The 24,960-nt window shown below is 36.8% G+C and overlaps 2 protein-coding genes across 2 annotated transcripts in view; one reads left to right on the top strand and one right to left on the bottom strand.

The window, feature by feature from the left end:
- The window catches only part of SLX4IP (SLX4 interacting protein), a 175,590-nt gene that overhangs the window by 19,015 nt on the left and 131,615 nt on the right, over positions 1–24,960 (bottom strand). The window contains 2 exon segments of the mRNA XM_026012280.2: positions 1,194–1,282; positions 4,198–4,275. Of these exon segments, the coding sequence (XP_025868065.1) occupies positions 1,194–1,282; positions 4,198–4,275 (167 nt within the window).
- Positions 18,434–18,836, top strand: LOC112930047 (large ribosomal subunit protein eL31-like). Its single transcript, XM_072735200.1, has one exon. It carries the CDS (start codon positions 18,455–18,457, stop codon positions 18,827–18,829), a length of 375 nt encoding a protein of 124 aa, XP_072591301.1. The 5' UTR covers positions 18,434–18,454; the 3' UTR covers positions 18,830–18,836.

Here is a 24,960-nt window from a genome sequence, read left to right as displayed (position 1 = left end):
TCTCTATGCATTTATTTAAGATGAGGTAAGAAGCTGGTTCGAGACCATGTGGGCCAAATTTCACATTTTGTGTGGATTAAAAAATAATAAACATAAGGAGTAATCTAATATTCCCATAAATTATTTTAGAAGCATAATAATCATATCACACTTCATGTCCTGGTTTCACATCTGTGTGATTTTTTTTTCTCTTTGTTAAAGTTCAAGTAATATATCCAAAATTATGGGGGAAAAAAAGTCTGCACAGAGGTAAGTTCTGATAGATCGGATTGTGGCTGCAGCAAGATACACAAACACACATACACATACACACACACACATGCACGCCAAGTAGACGCTCTCAAGTGTATATGTTAAGCTTACAAGACAAAGCTGCAAGCTACATTACAGGTGAGTTTTCTGCATCTGCTTATCTGCACAGAGAACATCAATGAAACACAAATGAAACAGGACCTAAAGAAGCTTAGACCAAGCCTGAGAAAAGATACAGAAAAGCTCTATCAGCAAAGAAACAACACACTGGGGAAAAGTACTGATTCTCATGAAAATGTGATTCACCATGGAATAAAATTCAAAAGCCACTGACCCCAATGAAAGCTTCCAGTGGAAACATGTGGATTTTGCTTCATTTCACTGAAAGACTTTACTTTATCTCATTTGAATATTATTATAAGTACCAACACAGTTTTTGTGATATGTTGCTTTCTCATTTAAAACTGACGTAGAGGGGTGCCTGGATGGCTCAGATGGCTAACTGTCTTCTTTGGGCTCAGGTCATGATCTTGGGGCCCAGGAAATCAAACCCCACATCAGGCTCCCCGGCTGAGTGGGGAGTCTGCTTCTCCCTCTGCACTCACCCTGCTCATGCTCTCTCTGTGTCTCAAATGAATAAATAAAATCTAAATAAATAAATAAATAAATAAATAAATAAATAAATAAATAAATTTGAAGTAGAAAAGACATGGCTGATCAAACTAAATTTTCAAGGGGTCTTCAGAAAACAAACAAAAACAAACAAACCAAAACACATCAGTTAATATCATCATGCAATAGCTGGAACATTTTTGGTCCCTTAAAACATGCACTGAATGCTGGATAGCTGAATGATAAATAACTGAAGACAATACCTTTTTTTTTATATATAATAAGTTGTCACTTAAGCAGATTTATTTGTAGAATATTTTTGTACATACCAATTCTTCATTCTGACTTGACAAAAGATCACGACTGCATGAAAGCTGACTTACACAGACCACAAATCTGTCGGGAAATACACGGAGCTCTGCACAAAATGAAGAAAATCAAGTTACTAAAGGCATCAAAAATCTATGAAAACAGAAATGCTTGGTACCAGATTTTTTCAGTTATAGTTATAAGCATGTATGTATACAACATATGTCTCTTCTCCTTGCCTTTCAGTGTTTGCCATCAGCAGGGCGGGGCGAGCACAGCTGTAGCTCTGGGGAGCACCCAGGAGGTTGCAAATTGGTCCACCTGAGCCCCTGGACCATTATGTTCTATCCCATGAAACCCCCAGGCAGGGCCCTTGCAGCCCTCCCACTGTATCAGTTTGCTGCTTTCTGACCAGAACTCACATTTGGGAAATAGGATCAATGTTCTCTAATGAGTGTGCAGATTTATACAGGAAAAGGAAGAATAGGAAATAAGATCTGAAAACCCATCAATGTTCTTACTAATTAATTCGTTTACTTATCATCTCTTTGGTCAACTGGTCTTAGATCGGTCCCCTAAAGTAGAGGGCAAATTCCCAATCTGAATTAGGCTATGAAAACAGCAGGTCATTAATAGGAATAATTATAAGGAAACGGTAAAATATGTGATAGTTAAGATGATAGAATTACACCACAGTCACACTAAACTATCATTACAACTTCTTAAAGCAAAGCCACTGACTTATGGGTGGGGAAGGCTGAAAAGAATCACAGAACTGGACGCCCCAACACTCAATGAAAAAGAGAATTTATACAGGAAAATGGTAAATAAAATGGTAAATGCCACCTTTATCTTTCCTCCTCTCTAACCTGCCTGCCTATCCATCCACATGTACTTATGCAGCCTCCATCTATCTCTGGAGTGATGTTTACTTGATGCTAGCAGTGTATATTCTGAGTGGGAGGTGAGGACCTTCTCCCTTCTTTATATTTGATTGTATTCCTCTAATATTTTTATAATACACATGTATCATACTTACAACACAAAGCCATTTTTCTAAAAGAGAAAACTTCTCTTAGATGTGACCAATATTTTCAAAGAGGGATAGTATGAATCAGATAAGTGAATCCTTTTGCATACATTGTTCATTTCTAACAATGGATGACAATGTGAGGAACAGACAGAGGCAGAACTCCTCTTAGCCTGATACAGCATGAAGGTGTTGATTATGCAAGCACACAACTTAAACACAGTTAACACTGTACCACCTGGCTAAGTTAAATTATACCAAAGGCCTAATGAGTTGATGTTCTAGTAATAGCCAAGTCTTTATCTCTCCTTTAGACTACTGATGTGTTTGTCCTTTGTGATCACTCCTCCCTATTCTGATTCATCCTACTCAGTGCAAGTAGGTTAACAGTACTAAAAAAAAAACCAGCTCCACTTATCCTGCTCAAAACCCCATCCTGGCTCCTCAGTAGCTACCACATGACCTGCAAACTTCAAAGCCCTCCCTGTGTGGGGCCTAACCTGTCAATCTGGTCTTACCCTTGTAGTCCTCTTCATGTAGAAATCTCCATTTCAAAAAGCCTGAGTGTGTTGAAACTTTGACCTCTCATGGATGTTCTATCTGGCTACGAGACTAGGGGTGGATACTGAAAAGCCAAAAATAAAACCAAAACAAAAAAAACCTACCCTCCCTCAAAAAAACCCCAAAGTCATTAATATTTATTTATTAATTCTTTTGTAAAAGATTATTTATTTGACACAGAAAAAGAGAGTGTGTGTACAAGCAGAGGGAGCAGCAGACTCCCCAGTGAGCAGGGAGCCTGATCCCAAGACCCCAGGATCATGACCTGAGCTGAGGGCAGACACTTAACTGACTGAGCCACCCAGGCACTCCATTCTTAAAATTTCTTAATGGGGTAAGTGGTAAGTAGTCTGCTTCTCACTTTCAGGAAGGAGGAACTGAGCCACAGAATTCATTATTTATCCCCTGTCCAAAATTATAACATTGAAATACACCTCAGTAGATCAGAATTCAAATTCAAAATGATCATTTCTATCCAATAATTCCTCTGATTTGTCCTTCCATTTCTTTCTCTGAAAAATAAGAATGCTAGAATGATGAATTTTGAACATTTGGGGGCCAGGTATTGTATACACAGAGAGAAACTTCTGTACAACTTTTCTTTGCTTAGATCACAACTGAGAATTTTATCATTTTAATATTTAAATAAAGTAAAGATTTAGATAATAGCAATCTCTACCATACAGGGTAGCTAGGCTTCATTTTAATAGCAGAAAGTTAACTGGCTTATTTTACTAAGAGAATTGAATAAAGTGGAAAGCTCCATTAGGAGAGTAAAATATTTGAGTGGCACTTAACAGTTTAAAAAGTGAAGATAATTGTTACGATTCCAAGAGCAAATCTCCATATAGTTTATTTTCAAAGTCCCTGTTTCATATCTTATATATTAAAATCATCCAAGGAAGTTCAGTTAGATTTTCTTTCCAATGTTCAGATCAGCTTGGAGAATTGTCATTAGCATCTGACTTTGTTGTTGTTGGCTGGATGTGTTTGACATCATTTCCCAAGTGGACATCTTGACTTGGGGAAATGAGGAGGGAAGCTGGCCTTGTCACACACCTAAGAAAGGCTCTGACAGCTCTGGGCTGGGAAAGCATTTTCTCGTGTACACACTTGTTCTATATCCCAGGGACTTGGTGTGCACAGACAAAGATGAAGTGATTCATAGTTTAACTGCCTGTCAAATCATTCTGGAAGCTCAATGAAAGTGCTGAGATGCAGCAGGAGAGTGAAGCATAATGTGGCTCCACTCACAGTTCTCAGGCAGTGAAAATTGAAAAAAAATCACAAACGTTTAGAAATATTCTTAATTAGCACTTTAATTTCACAAAGGCAATGAAGCAAGTTGGAATCTTCATTCTTTAATTTTCATTCCTTCTCTAGAGCAAGTTAATAATCAAAATGCCTGACAACTCAAGAAATCAGTTTCTTACCAGCACTCTGTGAGCCCCTGAAACAGTGAAGGCGTATCCCTCTCTTGAGGAAATAGGCTGTGATTTGAAAGCCATACCCTATAAAGTGAAAGAGGGCATCATTAGACCATAAGCTTGTTTGCCACTAAATTCCATAGGCCTCCCCAGTGCTTATTACATAGTATGTGTTCAATAATTATTTAGCATATGAAATAAAAAAGAATCAAGAGAGGGACTCACTTGAGAGAAAGAGGTAAACATTACAATCTGAGCTCTTCTAGCCTGGCCAGAACACCTGGCTAGAATGGTTTCCAGTCCCTGAAGTGACTCAGTTACTTTGTACAATGAATTCAAACCAAGAATTCTCTACCCAGCAAGGCTATCATTACAAATTGAAGGAGTGATTAAGAGCTTTCCATATAAACAAAAGGTAAAGGATTCATCACCATGAAACTAGCCCTACAAGAAATGCTAACAGGGCTTCTTTAAGCCAAAAAGAAATGGCACTATTATAACCAAAAAAAATTTATTTGGTTATAATTAATATTTTACATATTATACACATTCATAATTAATGTATATTATATATTCTCATATGGTTTCATATTTATATATGAATGAGTAAAAATCTTACTGGAAAAGGAAAATCTATAACAAAGGTAGTGGACAAGTGCTTGTAAAGCAAGTATGAAAGTTAAAAGAAAAAGGTAGTAAAATTCCCTCAAATTACAATAATTAGTTAAGAGCAGCATAAAATAGAAAGATGGAAAAAAAAATAGAAAGATGGAAAATGTGTCATCAAAAAAATATAAAATATGTCAGAGGGTAATAAGGTAAAGCTTTAGACTGTATTTAACATTAAGTTGCTGTCAACCTAAAACAAACTATTTACATATGATATTTTATGTGAACCTCATGGTAACCACAAGGCAATATATATATATAGTAAATATATGAAATAAAATGTGAAAGGAAGCAAACATAATCCTAAATAAATCCATCAAACTACAAAGGAAGAGAGAAAGAGAAGAAAGGAACAGAAAGGAACTACAAAAACAAGAAAACAATGAGCAAAATTGCAATAAGTATATGCTTATGTACGATTATTTTAAACATAAATAGTCTGAAATTGCCAGTCAAAAGACACAGAGTGCTAAATGGATAAAAAAACAAGACCCATCTACATGCTGCCTGTAAGACATTCACTTCAGGAATAAGAACACACAGACTGAAAGTGGAGGGATAGGATAGAAAAAGATATTCCATGCCAATGGAAATGAAAAGAATGCTGAATAGCTATATTCGTATCAAACAATATAAACTTTAAAACAAGACTATTACAAAAAAAAAAGAGCATTACATAAAGCAGTCAATCCTTCATGAAAATAAAACATTTATAAATATACATGCACCAGATAGGGGAGCACCAAAACATATAAAGCAAATATTAACAGATCTAAAAGAAGAAATTAAAAGCAATACAGTAATACTAGGAGAGTATAACACCCCACTTTCACCAATGGGTAGATCATCCAGACAGCAACAACAAATCAATATAGAAACATTGGCTTTAAACAACACATTAGACCAGACAGATTTAATAGATATATACAAGGTATTCTATCCAAAAGCAGAATACATATTTTTTTCCAAGTACACACGGAATGTACTCTAGGTTGGATCACAGGTTGGGCCACAAAACAAGTCTCAATAATTTCAAGAAAATCGAAATCATATTAAGCATCTCTTCCAAGCACAATGGTATGAAACTAGGAATTAATTAGAAGAAAACAGGAAAAACATAAAAATATGGAATTAAACAACATGCTACTGAACAACTGATGGGCCACTGAAGAAAACAAAGGAGAAATAAAAAAACATCCAGATAAATAAAAATAAAAATAGCACTTACCAAAATATATGGGATGCAGCAAAAGGAGTTCTATGAGGGAAGTTCATAGCAATACTCAATATTTCTTGAAGCCTACCTCAAGAAATAAGAAAAATCTCAAATAATCTAACTTTACACCTAAAGGAATCAGGAAAGAAGAACAAGAAAAGCTGAAAACTAATGGAAGGAAATAATGACCAGAAGAGAAATAGAGAATAAAAAGTCAGTAGAAAAAAATCAATAAAGTGAAGAGCTAGCTCTTTGAAAAAATAAACAAATTTGACAAACGTTTAGCTAAACTGAGAGAGAGAGAGAGAGAGAGAGAGAGAGAGAGATAATTCAAATAAAATAAAAAGATAAGTTACAACCAATACCAAAGAAATAGAAAGCATTATAAGAGACTACTATGAAAAATGATATACCAAAAAAATGGACAACCTAGAAGAAATGAATAAATTCCAAGAAAGTTACAATCTTCCAAGATTGAATAATGAAGAAATACAAAATCCAAATAGACCAATAAGTAGACTGAGACAGTAATCAAAAACCTCCCAACAACAAAAGTCCAGGACCAGACGGTTTCACTGAGAATGAAGAATCCTACCAAACATTCAAGGAAGATGTAACACCTATCCTTTTCAAACTTTTCCAAAAATTGAAGAGGAGGGAAAGCTTTGAAACACATTTTACAAGGCCAACATTACGCTGATACCAAAACCAGACAAGGGCACCACAAAAAAGAAAAAAAAAATTAAAAGCCAATATACTTGATGAACATAGATCCAAAATCCACACATATTAGCAAAACAAATCCAAAAATACATTAAAAGAATCATAAACCATGGTGTAATTTATTCCAGTGATGCCAGGATGGTCCAACATCTGCAAATCAATCAACACTGCACATCACATTAACAAAATGAAAGATAAAAATCACATGATCATCTCAAAAGGTGCAGGGAAAAAATGTGACAAAATTCAACATCTGTTTATGATAAAAAATCTCAACAAAGTGAGTATGAAGGAAATATATTTCAATATAATAAAGGCCATATATGACAACCCTACAGCTAACATCATGCTTAGTGGTGAAAAGGTGAAAGCCCTAAGATCAAGAACAAGACAAGGATGCCCACTCTCATCACTTTCATTCAAAAGTAGTATCAGAAGTCCTAGCCATAGCAATTAGGCAATAAAGAGAAATAGAAGATGGCCATATCAGAAAAGAGGTAAAACTGTCACTACTTACAACAGATGACATAATACTATGTATATAGAAAACTCTAAAGAATCCACCAATAAAACCTGTTAGAATAAGTGAATTCAGTCAAGTCGCAGGATACAAACCAATACACAGAAATCTGTAGTACTTCTATACACTAATGATAAAACATTAGAAATGGAAGTTTAGAAAACAATCCCATTTACAATTGCATCAGCAAAAGAATAAAATATCTATTAATAAATTTAACCAAGGAGGTGAATGACCTGGACACTGATGAAAGACACTAAAGACAACACAAATAACTGGAAACATATTCTGTGCTCAGACTGGAAGAATTAATATTGCTGAAATGTCTATACTACCCAACACAATCCACAGATTCAATGCAATACCTGTCAAAATTCCTGTGGCATACTTCACAGAACTAGATAAAATAAGTCTAAAATTTGTATGGAACCACAAAAGATCCTGAAAAACCCAAGCAAATTTGAGAAAGAATAACAAAGCTGGAAGTATTATACTTCCTGATTTCAAACTATGCTGCAAAGTGTAGTAAATCAAAACATTATGGTATTGGTACAAAGACAGACACACAGATCAATGAAACAGAATAGAAAGCCCAGAAATAAACCCACACATATGTGGATAGTTAATCTATGACAGAGGAGCCAAGAACATACAAGGGAGAAAGGATAGTCTCTTCGATAATGATGTTGGGAAAACAGGATAGTCACATGTGAAAGAATAAAACTAGACCTCTGTTTTCTATTATACACAAAAATTAACTCGAAATGCATTAAAAATTTGAATATAAGACTTGAAACCATAAAATTCCTTAGAAGAAAACAGAAGTGTTAAATTCTTTGACATTGTCTTAGCAACATCTTTCTGGATCTGACTCTAATGAGAAGGGAAACAAAAGTGAAAGTAAACAAACTGGACTATATCAAACATAAAAGCTTCTACCCAGCAAAAGAACCATCAAAAAAAATGAACAAGCAACCCACTAATAAGAGAAGTTTGTTTTGTTTTGCAAACTATATGTCCAATAAGGGGTTAATATCCAAAATACATATAAAATTCATTTAACTCAACGATAACAACAAAACAAACAATCTGATTTAAAAATGATCAGTGAGAGGCACCTCTCTCTGGTGGTTCAGTCATTTTAGTGTCCAACTCTCAATTTTGGCTCAGGTCAGGATCTCAGGGTTATGAGACTGAGCCCTGAGTCGGGCTCCACAATGGGCATGGAGCCTACTTAAGATTCTCTGTCTCCCTCTCCCTCTGCCCCTACTATCCCCAATGCCCTCTCTAAAAAAAAGGAGGAGAGGCAGAAGATTTGCATAATCATTTCTCCAAAGAAGATGTAAAGATGGCTAATAGGCACATGAAAAGATGCTCAACATGACTATTTATTTATTTTTATTTTTATTTTTATTTTTTAAATTTTTATTTATTTATGATAGGCACACAGTGAGAGAGAGAGAAGCAGAGACATAGGCAGAGGGAGAAGCAGGCTCCATGCACCGGGAGCCCGACGTGGGATTCGATCCCGGGTCTCCAGGATCGCGCCCTGGGCCAAAGGCAGGTGCCAAACCGCTGCGCCACCCAGGGATCCCTCAACATGACTATTTAATAGGCAAATGCAAATCAAAACTACAATGAGAAATACATAACATCTGTTAGAACAGTTATTTAAAAAAGACAAATAACAAGTGTTGATGAGAGTGTAAATCGGTGTACCCACTATGGAGAACCTAGTGGCCTCAAAACATTAAAAACAGAACTACCATACGATCCCGATATTCCACTCTGTAGTATTTACCCAAAGAACATGAAAACACTAATTCAAAAAGATATATGCACACCTATGTTTACTGCAGCATTACTTATAGTAGCCAAGGTATGGAAACAACCTAGGTGTCCATTAATAGATGAATAATGGATAAAGAGGATGTGGCACATTTATACAATGGACTATTACTCAAACATAAAAAAAGAATGAAATCTTGCCATTTGTGATAACACAGATGGACTTTGAAGGTGTTAGACTAAATGAAATAAGGCAGAGAAAGGCAAATACCGTATGATTTCACTCGTATGTGGAATCTAAAGAAGCAACCAAATGAACAAACAAAATAAAACAAAAATAACAGACTAGTGGTTACAGGGGGTGGGGGTGAGGGGGCAAGAAAGGGTGAAGAGAGTTATCTGGATGGTGATGGATGATAACTAGACCTGTGGTGATCACTTCGTAACGTATATAGACATCAAATTATAAAGATGTATATCTGAAACTTACATTTAGAGGGAAAGGGGCATAGTCAGTGAAATACTACATTGCTCCTAAAAACAAATAAACTACAACTCCAGGCCATATTAGAAAAAAGTCTCAGAAATAAAATATTAAGTTAAAGAAGCCTGGTACAAAGAAATACATTCCAACTGAAAATGGAGACATCACCATTCATCTCATGGGATAGCAAGAGAATTTCACTAAAAGTGCAGCATGGTTCCTTCTTCTCTCCTCCTTTTCCTTCCTCCCTCACTCTTTTCTTCCTTCCCTTCCAGCCCACCTCCAAGTATAAACTACTCTTTTGAAGACCTTCCTGAAAAGATTACGTAAAAATGTCCTCCCAAATAGGGTATCTCCAGGCTATAAGACAACCTCAGAGATAGTATTATGTCCATGAAATTGGAAGGGCCAGGAGTTATCAGAGGTAGTCTCAGATTTTAATTGTTCTGAAATGACTTTTATAAAAAAAGAAAAAAAAAAAAGAAAAAAAGTTCCCACTTTTACATTCGGTATCCTTCTGACACTCCTGTAGAAAGATCCAGAACATCAATCAGGGACTATAGATCTGACGTCTATCTGCACAAGCTACAGCTTTGACAGCACAGCTACCTTAGTCAGGGGGATTGTGAAATAACAGTGACATCTATGACAGCATAATCTCTAGATTTATAGATATGAAATATATTTTTTCTAACACATTTGGAATGGATTGCATTTTGGTCATGTCATATGCCTTTTTTTTCTGTGTAAAATGTCAAACAAAATATGCATACCACTGGCATTATTCTGAGTGCTTTAAAACAAATCCTTTATTCCTTAGGTCACTGAGAGAGTGGAACTGACTTCCACATCTGTTTATTTGTCCTACTGCTTAAGAGGGGTCGAGGTTGTAAAGAAAGGAGTCCTTAACAATTTGGAATTCACCAATACAGGAAAATTTTACAGTGACTTTCAAAGTAATGATTTATAATGCCAGTCTTCCAAAGGTGTGAATAACAATAACAAAATCCAGTATCTAAGTCATTCTGCCTTTGGTAGCAGTGAATCATACTTAATACTTACAGCTCTAGGTAAGACTCAGATTCTCAAAATCTTCTCCCTGTACAAAATCTCCAGCAATAAAATATTATTAGGAAGGGGTCTAAATCTGAGGTTGACCCCGAAATCTGAATTCAGAAAACACGGTATCTGGACATACCCTGAGTGATAACTAACTCTTACTTGGTAGGCTAAACAACAGTCTGAATATAACACCGTCCCCAACAGAAAAAGAAAGCAGTATAAAGAAAATAGTAACTAAGTGATTATTAAACTTACTAGAATTGAGTTCACTGAACCAGTTTCCCTATGCTTCCCACCCCCAGGATAGGATTATGCTAAAGAGAATCATTCCTAAACTGGCCACCTGTCATGATTTTAATGGAAAACCAATTCTCCAGCCCCACCCCCACCCCACCATGGCATCTTCAAGAGAAATGGCAAATTTAACATGTAAAAAAGATTTGCACCTGCTTAATCTAAATTCCACCAGCCATAGGAAAGTTTATTGTTTAAAGAGAACTTGAAAAGGGATTAAACACAAAAGATACTGTGTCAGTTCTTATGGCAAACTAATTTTGATATATAAACAGAGAAAATCACTGCCACTGAAATATATGGACTTGAAATGCTACAGAGATGTATTTCATTTATCCATAGATAACAGGCAGTGATAAAGACTACAGGCTTATCTTTGCTCTTTAATGTAATTAACTTCCTCACAGAGTTCAGCAGGCCACTGAGATTTTGTACTTAGCCAGAGCTAAAGCAAAGTTTCACTATTCTCTAAAACTAAATAGCAACTTGGCAAAGAATCCAGGCGGCCTTTTCTATTCCCTTCTCCTGGCCTACGCTCCAAGCTTAACAACTGGTGTTGTAAATGCACAGAATTGGAGTAGGGGACAAAACGGAAATAATAAAGTGAGCATCTCTTCACTTGAAAACTACCTGACAATAGCATTCCAAGATCCTGAGGCACTTGTAAATCACATTTAAATACGCCTGTTTCCTTGCTGGGTATCTGAGAATATTGTCTTTAGACCCAGGAAGAGACTGGGGTTAGGAGGGCAACAGTTTTGTTGTGGAATCATCTTTCTACCGGGAGTCTTCAAGTAGGCATATTTCTAGAAATAATTTATATTTCTGTGCTGCTTAATGTCACTTGATGTCCAGTACCAGCAAGAGTCCATCTCCCGTCCCCCTGACCTCGGAACAGTCCCCAAAAGTCTCCAGTCTATGCCTCTGGCATTCTGTAGTTTGTAAAGAGCTGCTGTTCTACCTTTGTATAGATCTCCCAAATGATGATTTGTTACCATATTCACATTCTTCTGGCTCACCTGGTCATCACTAAAGAGTTTAAGTCTCTAAGATAAAAAGGGGTGGGGGTGGAGGGAAGGGACTCAGCAATATTTACGAAAGAGTGGCCTGTGTTTTAAGGACAAACCTGAGTTCTGCTATTTTACTCCATATTTTGTCTAAATAAACTGCTCCAAAATGGCTTTAATAGAGATTCAGAGACTTTATAAATAGAAGGAAAAACAACAACAAAAATCAAATATGGGTTGAACAGATCTCATCCTGGTTTAGTAGAGCAGTACATTAGTTTTAAGTAGTATCGTGCTCCATTGAGTAATACTTTTTAAGGGAGTGGTCGTGTATTTGGGTTGTTATATTTCATAGTCCCAAGACACTGAGAACAAATATCCAATGTGGAGTTTTTACTGTAAAACTATACAGCTTCACTTGTTTTCCAGGGGACTCATAGCCAAGGTGATGTGAACTTCCCTGAGGCTGCCAAGAGAAGTCTGTGGTACAGTGCATCACAATGCAAAGCCCTCTCCCACAGCTATTCTGAGAGCACGTGGAGCCTGGGAAAATGCCTCTGAGTGGCCTGCTGAGCCATCAGGACTGAATGACAGGTAAGCACTGCTTCATACCTGGCTCCACCCAATGCTGCATGGCTCTCCTCCAGCCAAACCTCCCAAACCTCAAGGCAGCCTCAAAGCAGAAAGACCTACTTTGTCCCACAATACTTCTCTCCATAAGATGACTTATTCGTTATTGTTATCATCACTCACAATCATGAAAGATGTCAAACATCCAGAAAAGTAGAAAAATAGTGCCATGAACACCTAAAACCCCAGCTAGACTCCATAATGGTTAATACCTTATCATATTTCATATACCTATTTGGTAAACCATTTCAAAGTATATTAGACATCATGACCCTTCACTCCTAAATACGTGAGCACAGATTCATATGTGACAAGACATTCTCCTATATCACCGAAATACTGTGATCACAACTGAGTATGACATTATTGCTTCATCAAATAACCAGCCCATATTCAAATCTCCCAAAATACCCTCAAAATGTGTATCAGTGATTTTCCTCTTGAATTAGAAGCTAACCAAAGATCACATTTTGCATCTGGTTAGGTCTCTTACATTTCTGGTAATCTCAAATAATTTCTCCCTTTCTTTCTTTTATTTATAACTCTGACTTATTACAGAGATCAGGCTAGTTGCCTTCTAGAGTGACTCCTATTCAGGATTCGAACTTTAAAAATGAAATCTCAGTTGCCTAAATACAAATTTTCAACTTGTATGCTCTTTTATATTGCCAGCCCTTTGTTAATTTTGATAGCTTCTTTAAATGCTGCGGGAAACAGCAGGTTCAAACTAATGCTGTAATTATAATTCAAAGTCTGGAACACAGATGACTTGAAGATGTAGTCCTAAAGATAATTTCAAAGAAATGAGATCTTAAATTTGTAAACAAATTTTTAGCAATGGTAAAAGCAGGTGGGATAGTGGTTTCCTACTTGTTTGAAGAAAGGGTACTTGGCGGCAATCAGATGACTATATGCTGACCTGGAAGCAGCTCCAAATTTTCTACCAGTTCAGACTTGTGACTGTTTTCAGTCTGAGATCATGAGTCAGCTCTCATTCTCTATCTGAAGACTTGGTGAAATTTAATAAGAGGGTAGGAAGGAAGGGGTTGACAGCTACCAAGTACTGACAATGTCTTTTATGCTAGACTAGACCAGGAACATAGAAAGCATTTTAAAAATAAAGAACATGTGTATTTTAAAGCTATTCTGTTCAGGAAAAATGAAGTTACAACTCATTGTAACTGTCCATTTGGAAAGTTACACCTGTCCTTATCAGATGGCCATGGGTAGAGAAGTCACAAGTGTGATGCTTTCTGAATGAAACATTCAGAACATACAGAGAGGTTAGGTATAATAACAAGATGGAGACGTGAGAAAAGCCCTGATGGGGATCTTTGAAACGTATTATAGGCTTAATGTGATCTTCACCATTGCTGGTGATGGATGAGGTTGAGGACAGGAGTTGTTCTGTGGGAACCAAAAAACAAAAGTCCTACCCTAAGTTTAAGAACACACACACACACACACACACACACACACACACAGGATCCTAGTTTAAGACCACAAGTGGGAAACAATTTGGGTGGGTAAGTGGAATATTTGGTTCTAGGCTAAAAATTTCACTTATAAACCAAGACATTTAGAGACTCCAAAAGGATCCCTTGAGAGAACATTTCACGTTCTTAAATAAGGACAGTACTGGACTCTGAGTCACAATAAAGCTATGTCTATTTGATGCCAAAACAAATGGGGCAAACTAGTTAGTTCCACGAAAAAAAAAAAAAAGACCTATGAAAAAAATTATTACTTAAGGCCAAATTTACTTAGAAAAAAATTTTTTACCTGTCACTTCATTGACTTTGTATGCAATACCACTGGCCACATGTGCTATTAATTTTACTATCCATGGGATCCATCTGAGCATGTTACCACTGAACGAGAAAGCTGCTCGGGCAGACAAAAATTAGAATAAAACAAATCGAGAAATTATCGCTTCAGATTTCTTTCCTATACTGCTTTCCCACTTTTTGGTTTATGAAAATATGTCCTTAAAATTAGGTATGAAAACCATGTTTAGATAATGTGTAAGCACAGATGAAATGATATTCAAAACAATGGTTTCCATAACCGTAACTCTGCCAGACCATGCATAATGATGGGGATGACAGAACTGGGTACTTATAAAAATCAACGTTCCCTACAAAACCCTTCCCTCACCTTTAAATAACTATGCATAAAAGAAACAGATTTTTTAATAAAGCTTTGTAATGAGGTAGCCAGTTGTTTGAATTGCTGGCTGTTCAAGCTGGCCCCTCTGCAACAACTTTCACACTTCCTGTGCGTAGGACGAACTCCAGATGAAGCATATCCTCTGTGGCCTCCCTGTCTTGCAGGGGGTCTATTCCAACCCTACAATTCTACAACCATGTGCAATGAGAAAAAGAGTTTGGGAACCACTGGACTATTCTAACAGGATCGCCGAATCACAGGACATGAAACATCCTTGAAGACTCATCCAATTCACTCCTGCTTGTTAGCCAGGATCATACTTAAATCATATTTTAAAAACAGCACCAAAATTCCAAATGAGAAGATGCTACACTTCACCATGTGCAACTTAATTTTTCCTTTATCATTTGAATTGAGGTTGCAAATTTAAATGCATTAAGGGGCAGGACAGTAACATGAAAAGGGTTGGGTTTGAGCTGTGAAAAAATGGTGAAAACACATGCCTGGTTTACAGGGGACAGAAGCTACTGAACTCCAGCCTCAGCAGCCACAGGGAATTAGGGCACTAGGGTACCAGATTTTGGGCGTTCCAGAAAAACTGTATATCCAAGTTTTTATGTGAAATCTCCCAAATTTTAAATTACTAATAAATTAAAATATACCATGCAGTCCAAAGACAGTGTTTCTGAGGGCAGCTTCAGCTTTGCACTGCCAGTCTGCAATCTATAATCTAAATTCCTTGAGCTATAGCTGAAGTTCATTTTCTTGTGTTCTGTTTTTGGCAGAGCTGAAAGAAGGCTGGCTGCTACCAAATGCTTGGAGATAGGTAGCCAGTTTCAACCTAGTCATTTACTCTAAGCTAAATAAACCCAGGTCCTTAACCTCACTACACAGGACATGTTTATCTACCTTAAATCATTCTGACACTTCTAAGTCCTGACACTAAAGATACACAGCTAACAGTCTGACTCGATGTGGGGTAAAATGAAAAAACTGTACAATTTTAGAAATCATTAATCATGTGAACGTGAGATCTGTATTTTAAAAAATCACAAAACTTACATTTATTGAAAAAGGACTTGAAAAGCCTGAGTAACATACCATATTCTGGGTTGGAAGGGCTAACTGTTATAAAGATGCCAATTGTTCCCATATTTATTTACTTAACAAACATGTACTGAGTGTCTATTGCGTACCAGACAATTCCAATCAAAATCACAATGAAACGTTATTTGTGTGTGTGTATGGGGGTAGGAGGCAGTTTGGAAGTTGTCAAAAACAATTCTAAAATTAATCTAGAAGACTAATCAAATAAGAATAGCTAAGGGAAGAAAAAACTCCAAATGAAAATTTTTTTTTTCTAATTTAAAGTGATATATAGTCAATGTGTTAAAAACAAAACAAAACAAAAAAACTAGACAAAAGCAAAAAGGTATTAAGGAAAACGTTAAATTGCCAATAATGTGACTACTCAGAAACAATTACTTGTCACCTTGACTTTTGGTGTCCTCCAGGTCTTTTCTCAAGATAACATAAATACATAGATATTGTCTCTCTCTCTCTCTCTCTTTTTTTTTTTTCTCTCTCTCTTTTTTAACAAAAATGGAATCACATGACAAATGCTGCTTTATAACCTGATTTTACTTTTTAAAAAAACTCAATGCTACATACATTGACTTTAGGTGTGGCATCACTGAGAAATCCACTCCTGCTCTTTCATGATTTAATATTCAATAGAACATGGCTCTGCTGGTTTGCAGTGGCAGCTCTGCCATATACAGGCCTCTCTTTCAGAGTTACTCTACTCCGTTGGCTTATCAGTCAGTATGCACTGTATTAACTACCTAAGCTTTATTTACAATAAACCTTAATATCCAGTAGGGCAAATTCTTTTCCTGACCCTCAACACTGTTTCTAGCCTTCTGGAACACTTGGAGTTATTCCTGCTCCTTTATGCTTTCATATAGCTTATCAAGTTGCATGAGAAAATTCTTTTGGGAGTTTGATTAGAAAAGCCCTGATTTTATAGATCAATTTGGAGACAAATAGGACCTCTATACATTTGACATGGCAGACCTCCCAACTATTTTTAAGGACTTTTAAAAATCTCTTTCAATAAGCTTTAAATTTTTTCTTCATAATGTTCTTGTGTACTTCATTAAGTTTATTTTGAGGTATTTCCTACTTTTTATTGTTGCCATCATACATATTACTTCCTAAAAATTTCATTTTCAAATCATCTGCTTTTGCAATTGACTTTTGTACTTTGATCTGCAGCTGAAAAACCTATTAAACCCTCTTATTAATTCTAATAATTAGCCGCTATATTTCCCTTAGACTTTTCATGACACTTTTATTCTTTATTTCCAATTTTTCACCTGTATTTTTCTTCCTTGACTTATTGTTTGAGCTGGAATCTTCAGTAAATGTTGAATACTGCTGCTAGTAGGAATCGTTGTGGGCCTCTTCATCATAAAAGAACAGTTCTTAATGTTTCAGCACTGAGAATAGCATTTCCATTTCACCTAAGATTTTGTGTTTATTAAATAAGCTATCATAATAGGCACTGCATCTCAGATTTGTGGCTCTGTCCTTTGAGACACACAGTGAACTGCTTTCTCCTATGAAGTTTATATAGCCTATTTTCTGTTCTATATTTTCTACTCAGCATTTGTCTGTAACAAACATGCCCCTTAAAAAACAAACATTCCCCTCAGTATTGTCACAGTCATTTGGGATCTGTAGCCCATTTTACAATGTGCTGGGTCTTTTTCCAATCTTTGACACATTCACTTAAGTCCCGTAAAAACAGTAAGTATTCCCAAAGTTATCAATCCTACCATCTTCGGTTATTAAATAAACCACTATGATGTTTAAGTAACCACCTACCAGTTGAGAGTTTTTCCAACTCCCAATCATGAGCTCACCATCCATACCTTAATCACTTGGATATGGGTATCTCATCACTTGGAATCTAAAGTTCCAAGGCGGAGTCTTTCTCACCTGTACAGATTCCTATATCCCCAGGACCCAAGAATCTGATGTAGATCTGGGGTGGTTCCAAAAACCTGTATTCTTTTTAAAGAGCTCCAGTGCATTCTGATATGCAGTTCAGATTTGGAAGTCACTGCTCTAAATCTTATTTTGTTGATTTACTGGTGTGTTATAATGAAATTAGTAGCAGGAGTCTTTACAGAGTTCTTGGAAGACAAACACAAAATGCAAGTTCTGTAAGTGAATGTAAGAGAGAAATTCTCCCAGCTCCTTAAACACAAACAAATAGGCCTCTAGTAGGAGTACTATAGCAACGGTGAAGAGGCATGGGGAGAGAGATCATTTCTAAGGCACTCAAGGCCCAAATGATGGAGGCAATTTATGAGAAGCCAATGTATATTAGCTCAATTACTATCGTATCTCTGGAGGATTTCAAAAAACAAGTCTCGTGCCTCCTTTGTTTCATTTTCTCTCTCTCTGCCAGACGATCTACCTTTTCACGGAAAAAAAAAAAAAATCACCACTTCTCATTTTTACCTTCCCCAAGTCCTTAGAGTTCACATAAAATGTACATCATTTTGATACGTAAAAATTAATGTGATAGGCAAGCAATGACTTCTGATCATAATTAAGATGCTAAATCAGATCTCACACAGACTCAGATTAAAAAGAAACTAACGCTTCCTTTCCAACTAGGGCTCGGCAGAATGGCTCCCGCAAAGAAGGGTGGCGAGAAGAAGGGCCGTTCTGCCATCAATGAGGTAGTGACCAGAGAATACACCATCAACATCCACAAACATATCCATGGAGTGGGTTTCAAGAAGTGTGCCCCTCGGGCACTCAAAGCGATCCAGAAATTTGCCATGAAGGAGATGGGAACTCCAGATGTGCGCATCGACACCAGGCTCAACAAAGCTGTCTGGGCCAAAGGAATAAGGAATGTTCCATACCGTATCCGTGTGCGGTTGTCCAGAAAACGTAACGAGGATGAAGATTCACCAAACAAGCTCTACACGCTGGTTACCTACGTACCTGTCACCACTTTCAAAAATCTACAGACCGTTAATGTGGATGAGAACTAATCGCTGATCGTCAAATAGAGGTATAAAACTGCTAAAAATAAATAAATAAATAAATAAATAAATAAATAAATAAATAAATAAATAAGAAACTAACGATGTAGGCTTTGTCTCAGGTTTTATTTCTGAAACATTACCTTGATATTCTTATCTTCACTGCCCTAAAAGAGGCCGAGTTTAGAAGAATATGTAAAGAGGACTTTTTAATGTTGTTTTGCTTACAAGTATTTACTGTTAATACAAATATCAAATGAACAAATAAAAAACACTGGTTAAAAAAAAATCATAAAACCACCTTCACTATATACATGTCCTTAACACAAAATTAAGAGAGATATAACAAGACATGTACTTCCCAATGAGAACAACATGAAATATACCCCATCCACCCCAAGTTATCTTGTATAAGAAACAACAACAGGGATCTGATCCCATCAAGTCTGTGGATCTAACTACCAGTTTACAGGAAATACAGGGGCTGTAAGAGTATGTTAACACTACCATGCATATGCAGCCAGCCAAACCCAAAATGTAGGAAATTTCAGAGGACATTTGACCTAGTTTCTTCAATAATAGCAAGAAAAAAAAAATGAGAGGGGTGTTCCCATAAGTTCAAAGAGATATTCACCGAAGGTAAAGAGAATCAACCAAATGTGATGAATATGTGGGCCAACCCTGTTTGAACCCTGATTTGAACAATACTACTATAAAAGAATAAGAGAGAGAGAAATCTGAAGATAGATTGTATCTGATGACATCAATAATTTTTTTTTCCTTAATGGTGCTCTGATCATTTAAAAAAAAAAAAAAAAAAAGTGGGTAGCCTGGGTGGCTCAGTGGTTTAGTGCTGCCTTTGGCCCAGGGCGTGATCCTGGAGACCTGGGATAGAGTCCCACATCGGGGCTCCCAGCATGGAGCCTGCTTCTCCCTCTGCCTGTGTCTCTGCATCTCTCTCTCTGTGTTTCTCATGAATAAATAAATAAAATCTTCAAAAAAAAAAAAAAAGCTTCTTAGTTTTTACAGCTATACATATTATGTGTATAATATACAATATTGTATGGTATGTATACTATATACAGTATATAATATTATGCGTACAATATTTGATATCCAGGATTTACCTTAAAATTATCTGGGAGTGGGGACAGGAAGATGCAAGTGGGGGGATAAATGAAATAACATTTGGCCATATGTTTAAAATGTAATGCTGCATGGTTGATAAGAGTAGGTTCATTGTATAATTCTATTGTTTATGCATTTAAAATTTCTAGTAAGTTTAAAAAGGAAAGTGACAACTTTTTTGAATATTTAAATTTAAAAATATCACCATAATTTGATGAAAATATTTAAGAATCTTAAAGATGGGGGCAACTGGATGGCTCAGCGGTTTAGCACTGCCTTCAGCCCAGGGCCTGATCCTAGAGACCCAGGATCGAGTCCCACATCGGGCTCCCTGCATGGAGCCTGCTTCTGTCTCTGCCTGTGTCTCTGCATCTCTCTCTGTGTGTCTCTCATGAATAAATAAATAAAATATTTTTTTAAAGAAAAGAACCGCTTAAAGATGATGCATTTTTAAAAACTATTTGTTAAATATTAACACAAATTAATTTAATTAATATTAATTTAAGCTTGCTTTTCTAATTTGCTAACTTTGAAAATAACATTATGTAAAAAACACAAAAGCATTCTTTAGTACGTTATGAATTTTTTTTTCAATATTTTGTTTATTTATTCATGAGAGACCCAGAGAGAGAGAGAGAGAGAGAGAGAGAGAGAGAGAGAGGTGACACAGGCCGAGGGAGAAGCAGGCTCCATGCAGGGAGCCTGATGTGGGACTTGATCCCAAGACTCCAGATCACGTCCTGGGCCTAAGGCAGGTGCTAAATCGCTGAGCCACCCAGGGATCTCCATAGTATGTTGTGAATTGTAACCATAATCTTTAGAATAATTTTGTAAGTAACAATTCAAAAGTAACAATTCAAAACCTAAACAAAAATTATCTAATAAGTGACTGTAAAGCTCTCATCTTCCTTAAGCCCTAAATAAGCACACTATTGCATGCACAACAGAAATGGTAATTTCATTATTGAGCTACTTGCTTGAATATGTTAATTGATTATCGGTATAGGTATACATATAGATATAGATACAGATACATACATTTTGCAGACTTCAAGCCACATCATCAAGCTCTTAGGTATGGAGTAAAAAGTATATCATACTTTTAAAAAATTGAGCCTTGAAGTAAAAAGGGCATATGCCTAAAAGCGGAATCTGGGGAGGCAGAGATAAAGGATTCCCTCCTGCTAAAAACATATCGAATCTGGATAAAAGAAAAACATACTTCAGTACAATAGTAGAGCTCAAAAGAAATGGAAATACGAAGGAAATACCAGAAACAGGGAGGGAAGGAGTAGGAAACTAGTGGGCTGATACTCTAATGGTCTCTGGAGAAACATCAGATCAGAAATACACAGGAGAGGACTGAAGATGTACCCTGCCTGCAGCTCAGTCCCCAACACCCTGAGGAGTAGACAGACACTGCTCCATCAGTCCACAAAAATCCCACTCTCTCCTGACCTGTAAATCTTTCCTTTTGTTGAATGCTCCTGAGGCTCCACAAAAGCCTCTTGTAATGTTACAACATCCCAAACAGCTTCCTGGATATCCATCCCACAGAACCACTCTTCTGCAGGCTATTCCTCTATTCCCAGCTTTCAAAGGCAAACATTTTCAGGGTGCCCCTCAGCTCTCAGTCACAGGACTGAAGCTGGTTCCAGCCACAGTTTTCCCTCCTCTTCACAGCAGCTTTCTCTCTTCCTTTTAGGGGTTTTCGTAGAAGGTTCGTATGGTAGGAGACCTTTGCAATTGGTATTTGAAAATACTGGACATTGGAGTGCTTTGGAGTCTCTGAAAGGGAGTCCTGGAGATCTCTGTGAGGCCCTGGAGCAGGCTGTGGGTTTCAAGGTGATACCCACCTCAGCAAAGACATCAAGACCCTTTGTAATGTATTTCCTTCTATCTTGTGCTCTGCACCGCCCTCCCACCTCCTCCTTGGCCTTGTGCTCCTCAATGGCTTACTATGTTCGTCTCCATCTTTTCTCAGTGGTGCAACCTCTCCACGGACTCTCCCACCATCAAGGTTCTACAAGAAGCTTCTGTCACTTCTTAGGGTTTTCCTCAACACCGGCCCCATCTACACCGTCCCATCATCACCTCCCCTGGCTCCTCAGTCGTGCCCTGTGGTCTACTCAAGCTGATGCTTCATGGGCCTGCTTTTCCCTGTCTACCTTCACCTATACCCCTCCACTCTGCTGAGTCCCATCACTGAAATATTTTCTCACACATCAGAGTCTTACTTCTTTCTCAACTCTCTTCTGAAAACACAGTTTCTTCTAGAAAACACTTTCCCGGGCTCAGGAAAAATAGAAAATTCCTTAGAAAGAGAAATAAGGCCAATATTGTGAAACAGGTTTGAGTTATATATCTCTATCTGGGAAGTCTATGTTAGTCACGTGACATGAACTAAATATCACACTGACAGTAGTGAGCTGCTGCTGAGGAAGCAGGATGGCAGCAAACTGGAGTAGTTTCATACAAGTGAGACACTCTACAAGGTAGAGTTTTTCCTCTTTCTGACTCTGAGAATGATCTCACTAGAGTTATAGATTAATATGAACAGAAAATGGTTATTTTTTTTTCATCCTGTCAAAAGCCAGGTGTTCCTCTAAAAGAAATAATCACACCAGAGTCTTCCCACTTGCCCTATTTATGCACCCACCACATACAAGTGCTATGTGAATCCCTGGCTGTGCCAAGAAAACTGCTTAGCTCCTGAGATACTCAACTGAGGTCAGAGGGAGAGATAGTGCAGTGAAAGGATGATGGCTACAATCTAAGTGCTACAACAAAGACATGCACTGGAAGCCAGGGAGACTGAGAAAGGAAGGGTATGTTTCATTAAACAACGGAGAGTAACAAATTAAATTGGGGGGAAGGCGCTCCCCAAGGAAAGGAAACATCTAAGCAGAATCTGGAGGGATCAAAAGGATCCTGCTAGAAGGACTGAGAATGGTGGGCACCACAAGAATGTCTGCCTCAAACCAAGACAACTCCTATTGGCTCCCAGGAACCCTGGGAGGTAGGGGAGGCTTAGAGTTCAGTATGCACAAGAGGATAGGGAGAGACAAAGTACAGAGGAGAGATGGAGGGGTGGGGGTGGGTGAGTGTTTGACTTGCAGTCAGCTTTACAACCTCGAGTAAAGGATTTTAACAGAAGTTCCTGAGACTCGTAAGCATCCCCAGTATATCTTACAAATACTGATGACTCACTATGGGTTTCCATTAATATGAATACCTTGACTATACTAAGGATCACTTTTCTCTTCACTAATTTGGTTAAAATGGAGTAATTAAAGCTGATAAATTTGTGAAAGGGTTTAATTTAATCTAAGAATCCTAGAAAAAAGCTTGGTATAATTAATATCTTATTAATTCTTTAAAAATAAGTCGTTTATAACAATTTAAAATGATGTTTATACTCACTAGGTTAAAAGAGACTCTTGATCCTGGTAAATGCCAGCTTTAACCTTGTTGGGAAAGAAATAACATTTAATACAAGGCTAATTGAAATAGTTTGGTACTGGCATAGGACAGACATGTAGAAATAGAACTGAGAGTCCAGAAACAAATCCTTGTATTTACTGACAACTGATTTTCAACAAGGGGGCCAAGATAATTAAATTGGGATAGAACAGTCTTTTCAATAGATGGTACTGGAGCAACCTGATAACCACATGCAAAAGAATAAAGCTGGAGTCTACCTCACATCATACATAAAATTAACTCACTAACTCAAAATGGATCAAAGATGTAAGCAGAAGAGTTAAAACTATAAAAGTCTTAGGAAATAAACACAGGCACAAATCTTCATGGGCTTGGATTAGACAATGATTTCTCAGATATAATACAAAATGGAGAAGTAACAAAACAAAAAAGTTGAATAAACTGGACACCATCAAAATTAAAAACGTCTTTGTTTCAAAGATACCATCAAGAAACTGAAAAGACAATCCACAGGAGAAAAATTTTGCAAATCATCTATTTGAAGGGGCTTGTATCTAAAATATGTAAAGAACTCCTACAACTCAACTCAATAATAAAAAACCTTCAACTTAAAAATGGACAAAGGATTTGAAAACATTTCTCCAAAAAAGATTAAACAAATGACAAATAAGTACTTGAATAGAAAATAAACATCATTAGCCATCAGGGAAATAGATTGCAAAATCATAATCAAAGCCACTTCACATTCACTAGGATGGCTATAACCAAAATGCCAGATAATAGCAAGTGTTGGCAAGAATGTGGAGAAAATAGAATACTCATCCATTTTTAGTGGGAACATAAAATTGGTGCAGCTGCTTTGGAAAAAAGTCTGGAAGTTCCTCAATATATTAAATACAAAGTTACTCAGAAATTCCATTCTTAGATATCTATTCATGAGAAGGGAGCACATACATCCAAAGACCTGTACAAATATTCATAGTGGCATTATTCCCAATAGCCAAAGAAAGCAAATCCAGGTGTCTACCAACTGATGAATGGATAAACAAAATGTGATACATCCATACAATGGAGTATTATTTGGCAACGGAAAGAAATGAAGTATTACCGATAAATAATTATAATATAGATGAACCTTGAAAATGTGCTAAATAAAAACCAGTTACAAAAAACAACATATTGTAAGATTCCATTTATATGTAATGTCCAGAGTAGGTAGGCAAATCAGTAGAGACCAAACAGAAATTGGTTGTTACCTAGGGACAGAGTGGGAATCACGATAGGGAAAAATGGGAAGCAGCTGCTAACGGGCACAGGGTTTCTTTACAGAGTGAAGAAAATGTTCTAAAACTGGTTCTGGTGACAGTTGCACAACTTTGTGAATATATAAAAACCACTGAATTCTATACTTTAAATAAGTGAACTGTATGGTATGTAAATTATATTTCAATAAAGCTGCTATTAAACAAATAAAAAAGAATGGGATGAAATGCTCTTCAACTAAATGGATAGGACCTGTCAGTGTTCCTCATTCTTAAATCTCTAAATTCAAATACTTAGGAAGAATG

This window comes from Vulpes vulpes, chromosome 14 (assembly GCF_048418805.1).
Source record: "Vulpes vulpes isolate BD-2025 chromosome 14, VulVul3, whole genome shotgun sequence".
NCBI lineage: Eukaryota > Metazoa > Chordata > Mammalia > Carnivora > Canidae > Vulpes > Vulpes vulpes.
Note: the sequence above shows the minus strand (reverse complement) of the source record. Positions and strands in the feature narration are given on the sequence as shown.

What these genes read in the sequence shown, in the direction of transcription:
- LOC112930047 (XM_072735200.1), top strand. Translation starts at nt 18,455, where the DNA reads ATGGCTCCCGCAAAGAAGGGTGGCGAGAAGAAGGGCCGTTCTGCCATC.